This window comes from Corvus hawaiiensis, chromosome 15 (genome assembly GCF_020740725.1).
Source record: "Corvus hawaiiensis isolate bCorHaw1 chromosome 15, bCorHaw1.pri.cur, whole genome shotgun sequence".
Classification (NCBI taxonomy): domain Eukaryota; kingdom Metazoa; phylum Chordata; class Aves; order Passeriformes; family Corvidae; genus Corvus; species Corvus hawaiiensis.
The window spans coordinates 3,512,620-3,522,151 of NC_063227.1; the positions used below are offsets into that span (position 1 = coordinate 3,512,620).

The following is a 9,532-nucleotide window of genomic DNA, read 5'->3' on the forward strand; positions in this document are numbered from 1 at the left end:
TCTTGTCCTTCTGTTAAACCAGTTTGATCATCTGCATTATTTTACACTTAAAGACTTTCCTCAGTGGAGTGTTTAAATTACATAAGGTCACTTTGTCCACTTTGGTATTGATTGAAAGTTTAAACATACATATCCAGAGATGTTTACATAAGCTCTCAAGCAGCTACAATAACAATAAACAAGCGCACAATGAAAACCAGATGCTATTATATTGGATTTGCCACCTGTTCCAGTAATAGCGGGGCAGGGACCTCCTTTTGAAAAGTCATAGAGCAACTGAACGAAGTTGCCACCCTCTGGCAGCCACAGGACGGGTGGCTGAACGTGTCAGGATGTTGTGCAGGAAGAGCTTTTTTCCAGGAGGCTGATTAGGCTTCAGGTTTTCCCTGTTGGCACAGAAGCGTTTCTTTAGGGTGGACGTTGGCGGGGCCTGCAGCTTCTGCACCGTGTGGTACTGCTCGGCGATGCAGGCCGCCTTCTTGCGCAGGTCCAGCTTCACCAGCATCATGTTGTTCTGCAGCTCTGCCAGGGTCTGGTCCTGAGGAAGGCAAGGCAATATATATTTATATAAAATAATATAAAATATTGAATCATAGAAAGAAAAGCCCATCTGTAGTTGGAACAGACCTTAAAGATCTTCTTGTTCTCTGTTGTGGATTGGGACAGCTTTTACTAGACCAGCGTGCTCCAGCCTAGCTTTAAACACTTCCAGGGATGGAGCAGCCACAATTTCTCTAGGAAATGTGTTTTTAGTGCTTCAGCACCCTCACAGTAAAGAATTTTCCCCTAGTATCTAATCTAAACCTCAGTTTGAAGCTATTCCCCCTTGTCTTGTCATTCTCTGCTCTTATAAAAAGTGCCTCTCCAGCTTTTTTGTAGGCTCCCATCAGGTACTATGACAAGTTGCCTTAACTCCCTGGTTACTGTGAGCTGAGGAGGATAAACTGCCTTTTGCCAAAATTCACTAACTTCTAAATAAGACCATGCATAAAAGCTTCTGCTGTCAACAGTGTAGCAGTTCAGTAACAAAGAGGAACAGTAAGGGTGGGACAAAGCTGACTCCATCCTGCTGCAAATATGTTGCCATAGCAACTGTGATGGAGTGGATAAGGAAATGAGAACTCTGAATTCTCCTACTTTAAGTGCAGGCTGCCAGTTAACGGAACAGAAACAATCTGGGTCTCCTCTGGAGAAGTAAATACACAACTGACTCAGCCATTGAAAAAATCAGCAGGAGAGCTCCCTTCACATAATAGGCAGTATGTACTAGCAAATCATTTTTATTTTCAGCAGCAAGAACTTTTGTTACTCTGATTATGGCAGAGCACACAGACTAAACCCCTCTGCCCCTTGCAACCCACACCAAAGCAGACACATCACCTGTCGTGCCAGGATGTCATCACATGTGCCCAGGGCCTCTCGCAGCTTCCCTGCCCCTGTGCTGTGGCAGCACGCCCGCTCTGCAGACTGGAGAGACTCCCCAATTTTTTGTAACTCTGAACGCAGCAATCTGACATTCTAGAAGAGAGAGGTTTAAGGCAACAGCTGGTTTTGGCACTGCTCTGCAAACAAAGCCACTCCAAGGTAATTCAGATATGCAGCACAGAGAGAGGATCTCATCTGAGTGATCACAGATACCAAAACCTCCAACAGCTCCAGTAAGTTCAACAAACCCATTTCACGTGTTTAAAAACGTGGTAACAGCAGCCCCAAACACTGTTTAAGCTGGCAACCACTTTGCTCTGCAAATGTTCTTCTCTGTAACACAGAACTGGAGTTACCTTCTGTCCGTCCTCCAGCTTCCTGTCTACATCCATAGTAATGGGTTTGGCAGAGGGAGGTGGCTCCACTAATTTCTGGTACTTGCGCAACTCTAGGAACAGACAAAAAGTAGTGAGCAACAGGACGTTGATCAGCTTTCAGTATTCCTGAAGGTCAGGACTTCCCTTGAGACAAGCTGCCACAGGCAAGCTGGGAAGAGCTTTTGAGTTTGTGCAGAAAGGCACAAACATCCCAGGCTTCTCCCATTCATTTAGACAAAGGGACTTAGGAATTTGAATGGAAAGATTATCCTGCCCTAAAGTCCATTTTCATGTGAAAATGAAGTGAAACTGTCCATCCAGCACATTATTCCTGTCACCTACAACTCAAATAATGTTTTCAGAGTGTCTGAATGCAATGTACCCTGAAGAAGGTCTCTCTAACCCTGCACAAGGATCTCTCAGCACAGTTCAGAACCGGTGCAGCGTCGCTGCTGTACCTGCAGTTGCGGAATTTAACTCCTTTTGACACTGCTCCAGCCTGGCTTTGGTGTCTGCCAGCTCCTGCTGCAGAACAGACGAGGTGGCCACTCGCTTGGATCGACGTATGCCTTGCTCTGAGTCCTTTTGCTTCATATCCAGGCTCTCCAGCTTTTCTTTGGTCTCCTGCAGAGCAGCTTTGAGCTCCAAAATCTCCTCGTCACGCTCCTGAGAAAGGAAGTTGTTCAGATATTCAACAAGATTTTCTTAGCACAGCTTGTCTGAAACTTTCTGTGTCTTTCTTCCTGGAGAATTTCTCAATCCCACACTTCACACATTGAACCCAGCCTTTAAGGTCCTTTAAGTGAGCACAGTAAACCCACTTCCTGGGAGCCTAAACCACTTTTTTACAGGCTCTAAAGAAAAGGGATTGTTTTTAAGAGTTGGCATCTTCAGTCTGCTAGAAGTCCCAGAAGTCACTCAAATGTCACAGGCTTGAAAATATGGACAGACCAATACCCATCATCACAACTAAGAGCAAGAAAAGAAATTCACACACATCTGAAGAGCCCAAATCAAGCCAGTAGTGAAAAGAGTAAGGGGGGGAGGGGAGAGAATCATGTTGAACAAGTAGAGGAATCAGGATGGTTGTGCATTAGCTTCCAGATTGAGTGTTCAAAATTAGGAAGCCTAGTGGGCTACATAAAGTAGGAGACAAGAAGCAAAAAGTGTGGATCAAGTGATGAAATAATATCACCAAAAATACCTCAGAAAGCAAAATCTTTCACTTTGCATAAAGATCTTCCTGGACTTGAGTACCCAGAGTCCCCTCCCAACCCACTGCCACTTTCCTGATGTCATTGCATTGCCCTGAACAAACCTGCATCTTCTCCTGGTAGTGGTCAGTCAGTAAGTCTTTCAGGATGGTCATTTTACCCTCATACAGTTCCTCCAGCTGCTCCCTCTGAGCATCCACGTGTTGGCTACAAAGAGAACAACCAATTCCATGTCAGGATCTGGCAGTTCTTGGTGCTGCAGCTCATCCTGAGCAGAGGGAGGGAGACCAGCACAGGTTGTACCTCCACCACTGCTCCTTCTGTTGCATGTGCTCCAGCATCTCATTGCAGATCTCCTCACGCAGGCGCATCTCGAGCTGCAGCTTCTTCTGCCGCTCCTGCACCAGCAGCTCTCGGGCAGCTTCGACCACACGCAACAAGTCCTGCAAGAGGCACAGCTCCACTGCTCACACTGCACAACAGACTTAAGACCTGGAGTAAGTGATCCCATGTCTGCAGGCTGCAGTGATCTAGATTTAAGGTTTTGGAAAGAGAAGTTGCCAGAGTTTGCTACCTTGACACATGACAGCTTGAGTCTCTGTAGGGATATGACTTCATCTTGATCTTTCAGCTATCCCAGCTGCCTGCTTTGAGTATCTAGGGAGTTTGATTATTTTTCCCCCATTTAGCCTCCTGTTCTGCACAACTTCTAGATTTCCCTTGCAGAGAAGGAATTCTAAGGCTGCACCTGCACTGTTACTGTCACTATTCCATAGATGACAAAGTGCTTCCAAATTAAGCACGTGTGTCAGATTTAGACCAACTGTGGAATGTTTTTGTCATAGAGTCCCAATTTCCCAGGTCCCTATATCCTTCTGAGGTTCTGTGTCATCTCTCTTGGCATAGTGCTGAGCTCCAATCCCAGCTCCCAGGCCAAAGCTAACAGTCATGTTCTTGAGTTTGCATCCACATAAAAGCTATAAAACAAATCACAGCCCACCTTCTTCTCATACATGGAGACATCTCCCTCATCCTCGGTGTCTTCTTCTGATTCCACATCTTCCTCTGGCTCTGCCTCTGGACCCTGGCTGGTTCGCCTGTTGTGTTCTTTGATGATGGATTGTAAGGATGGAAGTCCCAGCTTTGTGGGAGGTGCCTGAACAAGCTGAAGGGGAAAAGACCATCATTATCAGTCTGCAAAGCCTGGGAGTTGTGTAGTCTTTAAATACTACCCCCCTCTCTGCAACCTTCAGCCCTTTCAGTTTAGCAGAATCTGGAAATACCCTGAAGGTAATAACCACTAGAAAAGCATAGGGAAGACGTGCAAGCATTCCCCCTCTCCTTGTGGTGGGAAGGGACCTATTCCCACAGAAGCAGGAGAAACCCAAGGTACCCTGACCATGCCATGATCCTGGTGGGTGCTACTCACCTGGCTGGCAATGGCTGAGAACTTGGCTACATACAGAGTCTCATCATAGGTGGACGCACACTGGTTGATGTTGACAATCATGCAGGAGCGCCCGCGCCCCGTGAAGAAGCCCTGGAACACGCGGGTCAGTTTGCTGTCCCGGAACGGAACCACGGCCTGCTTCGTCCTGTGGGACAGGCAGGAGTGAGCTGGGAAAGCCAAACAGCCCCCCACACCCTCCCTCTGGAGGTGTGGATGCTCACCTGGCCTGCTGGTTCTGGCGGAGGGCGGCGATGCAGCGGCCCAGGGTGTGCAGGGAGGTGTTGATGTTGTTGGCTTCTTTCATTCGGTCCCCGCTTTTCTGGTCCTTGCAGCGCTCGGACCCCGCCAGGTCACACAGGGATAACCTGAGGGAAACACAGTGATACTCACATAACCTACAGGGTTTGTCCTGCCATATCCAGGTTTACAGCTCAGACACCCTGCAGTCATCTTCCCAGCGTCCCCATAAGGGCACAGATCATTCTGTTGGGGAGCTTGGGCTATTGCTGGATGGAAGGGCCTGCCCTAAGTGTAGGTATTACACTAAGTAGCAGCAAAATGAGCTTTGCAGTGTCAACTTCAAAGGTCCTTTGCCAGTCCTCAGACCAGCCACTTTCCAGATAACTACATCCCAGGAACAGGCATCAGCAGCACCCAAATCAGCCCTGTTACAGAGGTAAGGATGCTCGCATTTACCTTCACTCAAAAAGCCTGAAAACTACTTCAAGTTGTACTTTGCAGTACTCCTCAAACTCCTGTCAGTTCCAAGACTTAACACTGGGAGCAGTTATTCCTTCCAAGTACTTTCAACAACACCTTCATCAAGATACTTCCCATAACCCAGGCCCTCAACCAAAGAGACAGGAAAGTCGAGATCACACCCAAATCCTAAAAAACACGAAACTTACTCGCTGATTTTTGGAACAACTTCACTGCCACCTCTTTGCAAGTGCAGAATCCGAATGGAGAACACACTGTGACTGTAAAGAAACATGCAAATAATTTAAAAAAAAAAAAAAAAAAAACAACAAACTTTTAAAGCCCCTCAGAATTGTATTTCTGCTTAAACAACCCCTTTCCCCTTCAGACCTGCGACTGGAGTTCTGGTTCATGTGGGTGCTAGCAAAACTCTGGTTTTTCCGACCCAGTTTCAGGAGCTTCCAGGCCTCATCTGCATCCCGGACATTGATCCAGTTCAGATCTGGAAAGCAAACATGCATTGGGCACAGCAGTTAGGAGACTGGCAGAAAACTTATCTCAGCCCCAACTTCACCATTACATTTCCTTGACATCAACAAATTTGACGATCCTGTAATCCAGACATCAGAGGTCTCTGTGGGGCTCTCCAGCACATCACTGCTAAGCCACCCATCCGCTCAATCCTAAAGCCTTTTTAGCAGGCCACTAAAACCTCTCTTCCAGGTAAATCTACCTTTCACATAGGGGTTGCCAGTCTGGTCCTCGCAGAGCCGCAGTGTTTGCCGCTTGCGGTTCTGCCCAGGTACAGCTGGTTCTAACAAGTCGTAGATTAACTCGTTGTAAATCTCAAAGAAGGAGACCCAGATGGAGAACTGCACATCTCCTGTGCTGGTGAGTGAAACGCGATCCAAGTCAGCCCAGCAAGGGCCCAGTTCTGGGGAAAAAGAGGTAAAAAAAGGAAGGAAACCAAATCATGACTGCAGCTTTTCATGGGTCCAACTGGAATGGTTTAGCTCTACAGTGAGATACTTTCTTCAGCAAGAAAAACCACCCCAGAGACAAATCCTTCCATATAACTCCTCCCATTTGTATCTATTCCAATGCCTGTCCCCAGTGAGACAGCCTAAAGTTTCCTTTAGCCGTATCATCTGTTCTGTGTAAGGACTCTTATGTACTCAGTTTTGACTCTAGAGTTACAGGATATTTCAAACATGAACTCCTTCCAGCATAAGTGACATTTCAGATCTTGTTATCTCAATCACTCCATGCTCCTGCATACCTAAGCAGCTGGTAGTTCTTGGGTTGGACAGTCAGGGCCCAAGTGCTCAGTGCAGGCTGTCACTTTGGCATCCTGCTTCCCAGCAATCCCCACCTCACAGCAATCAGCTGCTCAATAACCACATTCCTTGAATGAAGTGAGCAAGTGTCAAGTAATTTTTCATTTCACAAGGGTTGGTTATTATGCAGCAGCAAATACTGGCAAAACATATGCACAAAGTTCTTTTTCTGACATGACATCCTTATCTTTCAAAGGGAAAATCTGTGAGACTACAGCACCTTTGCTCCCTTACCCACAACACAGCATCCAAACAGCCATCACCCTATTCTTCCCCCATCCTCCAACAAAAAGAAGCAGGTAGTACACAACAGCCTTTCAGACATACCTTCTGCCTGGCTGAGGTCTGAACGGTTGGTGAGTTGGCTGGATGAAGACAGACCAGCAACTCCACTGTCAAAACTGCCACTGGTGGTGGCCTGGAGCTGAGATTCAGCACTGTGACTCCTCTTCAGTGGCGTTAGCAGCTCCTCCTTGAAGGGAAACAACAAACAGGAGCATGCAGGTAGCATGACACCATCCCTTACCTCTTGCTATTGAACCCCCCAGAAGCCCTGTACTTACCTCCCAGAGACCCCCCTGCAGCATCATCTGCTTCTTGGTCTCCTCCTGCCGCACCTGCCTGCTGTCCAGCCAGGCCACCTCATTGGAGAGGGCAGGCTTCAGGTCCATGGCCTGGTACAGCCGGTCCCCCACACTGTTGAAGATGGTTGCCAAGGAGCGAGGCAGAATCCCACCATCTTGGGTGGTGCCTGCAGCAAGAACAGCAGCAAAGCTGAGGATCCACAGGCAAGAGAGGAGACAACTCCCTCGACGGGCCCCTAACACCTGGTGCTTTCCGTACCCTGAATCGTGTGAGTCTTCCCCGAATTGGTGATGCCATAGGTGTAAACCAGACAGTTCTGCCCACTCAGCACATCCTTTACCACCTGCTTCATTGTCTCATCAAAGAACAATTTCTGCCCCACCTCTGGTCCAAAAATCTGCAAACAAGACACAGGAAAAATGTCTTCAGGTAGATCTTTCCTATCCTTTGCTGATGGTTGCTCAAGTGGTATTACACAGTCCTTTGTTCCCTGCACTAGCCATGAGTAAAAGACCTACCAGCAATTCCAGCTGAGCCCCCTACAAAAATAAGGTGTTCATTTGTTTAATCCAGTAACATCTCGTATCACTGCAACTCTAGTCTTGTTTAGAGCGTCATCAACAAGTTTTCTGCTTTCTGCCAAAAAAAATTTTCAGAAAAGCTTAAGAAGATAAAAACTAAGAAAACTGCAACTGAAACCTGTAGAGAGGATTGTACAAGACTGCAGAGTTCAGGCAGTGCCTTGGGGTCAGTGGATATGAATAAGACTGCTTTTCAAGCTGCAAGGCTGGTTTAAGCTTAAATCACTTCCAGATGGCTTGTTTGTCCCAGCTACCTACCCGGGTGAAGGAGAATCTGTGCACTGCTTGTCCCACTCCCCGCTCCGTGCTCCGCATGGTGAAGGAATTCTTAGGAGCTTTTAGAATAAGGGTTTCTGAGTTCTCAATGCAGACACAGCCCTAAAGAATACATGAAATCCATCACTGCAGTGCCTTACAAGAGGCCAGAGGATATACAGCGAAGGACAACAGTATCTCCCAGCAGGCACACGGGCAGCTCAGAGCCTGCTTCATTCAGTGTCTCACCTGGTCTTCCCCTTTTTCCACTTCTGTAGATTTCAGAGGTCGAACTCTCAGGTAGACCTTTAATTTTCCATTATTGTCTTCAGCTACAGCCTGCAAGAATACGCACAAGTTAAGTATGGCAGCCAGAGAGGCAGCACACAACCTCCCCATGGGAGCACTTAACAGGAACCACCGTATGGAGCACACATGTGGGCTATGCATGCTAGTGCTTAGGAACTTCTCTGGTGACAAAATCACCAGCAATGCCAGAAGCTTTCTTAGGCATTTCCAAGCACACCAGCTTTTTTTTAATCTAATGAATCAGAGCAACAATCCGAAGGCCTGACACTAAAATGAAGCATCACCCCAAGAGACACTTGCTGCCCACTGCTCTCACAGGAGCTGCTTCCCCCAAAGCAGCATTTTGTTCCTGCCTCTTCTGAAGAGTCCCTGTTGTTTCTGCATCACATCACCTTTGTACAGACAGCAGCAGCCACGAGTGAAAACACTGCCCTGTTTGTGACAAAAGAGTTCCAACCTCACCTGAGAGCCCTCCAAGTTTGGGGAGATGGCAGAGAACTCTGACAGCAGGTCCTTGCGCACGTCAGCCCCAAACCCTGTTGCTGTGGACTCGAGCACAGGGGAGGCTGCAGCCTCATCGTCAGAAAACAGCCCTGGGGAGGCAAGTGCTTGTGCCATAGTCTCTCACACGGCTCCTGGGGTAAAAGGGACACAGGACAGAGTAATGTTACAGCAACCCAAGCTTTGCTCCCCACACATACAACCCAGTGCCACATCCATCAATCCTCACAAACACGGATCCCCACGCGGAAGCCTCCCTGCACATAGGATGCTACTGCAAATGTGCACACACCCCCAAACACCCAAACGCACGCCCTGCACACCGGGAAACCACAGAGGACCCCGTGCGCACACAAACACTACCAAAGACCCCAAACCCACCTCCTGGACCCACGGACACCATGCGGGACCCCTCCACACACACAGACCACCTCTACACCCCTTTAACACACGGTACCGAACAGACCTAACGCATACACCAACCACCACACAGGACACCCCCAAACCCACACGCAACTCCGCGCCGGCCGCCCCACACACACCCCCCAGCACCACGCGGGGCCTGGCCGTACGCACAGGAAGCCGCAGACTCCGCCGGCCGCCCCTCACACCGCTCCGACCCCGCTGTCCCTCACGCCGCCCCTCGCCGACGGTCGGGGTTTCAAACCTCGCCGCCCGCCCGCTCCGCCAATGAGGGCACCGCACACGCGCCCCGCGGCCAATCAGCGCCCCCCGCTCGGGCGGAGGGGGCGGGGCCTCGGCAACGGGCCGTCCGCACGCGTGCGTAGACAGCGGGGGG

General features: G+C 48.8%; 1 protein-coding gene across 1 annotated transcript; it reads right to left on the reverse strand.

The window, feature by feature from the left end:
* Positions 1-49: 49 nt before the first annotated feature.
* KIF20A (kinesin family member 20A) lies at positions 50-9,376 on the reverse strand. Its single transcript, XM_048319492.1, has 19 exons — positions 9,310-9,376; positions 8,695-8,867; positions 8,173-8,262; positions 7,927-8,046; positions 7,346-7,484; positions 7,066-7,253; positions 6,830-6,974; positions 5,899-6,099; positions 5,556-5,667; positions 5,375-5,446; positions 4,688-4,831; positions 4,446-4,611; positions 4,017-4,181; positions 3,320-3,459; positions 3,121-3,223; positions 2,261-2,468; positions 1,782-1,873; positions 1,381-1,518; positions 50-538 (listed from the first exon to the last, which is right to left on the reverse strand). Exons 2-19 carry the CDS (start codon positions 8,848-8,850, stop codon positions 266-268), a joined length of 2,652 nt encoding a protein of 883 aa, XP_048175449.1. The 5' UTR covers positions 8,851-8,867; positions 9,310-9,376; the 3' UTR covers positions 50-265.
* Positions 9,377-9,532: the final 156 nt, after the last annotated feature.

Bases quoted from the DNA above. Each gene is read 5' to 3' on its own strand.
- KIF20A (XM_048319492.1), bottom strand. From the start codon at position 8,850: ATGGCACAAGCACTTGCCTCCCCAGGGCTGTTTTCTGACGATGAGGCT. The intron at 6,975-7,065 runs GTAAGTACAGGG...TTTCCCTTCAAG, and splicing joins TGCAGGGGGGTCTCTGGGAG to GAGGAGCTGCTAACGCCACT. The intron at 3,460-4,016 runs GTGGGCTGTGAT...TGCCTCTTGCAG, and splicing joins TCTCCATGTATGAGAAGAAG to GACTTGTTGCGTGTGGTCGA.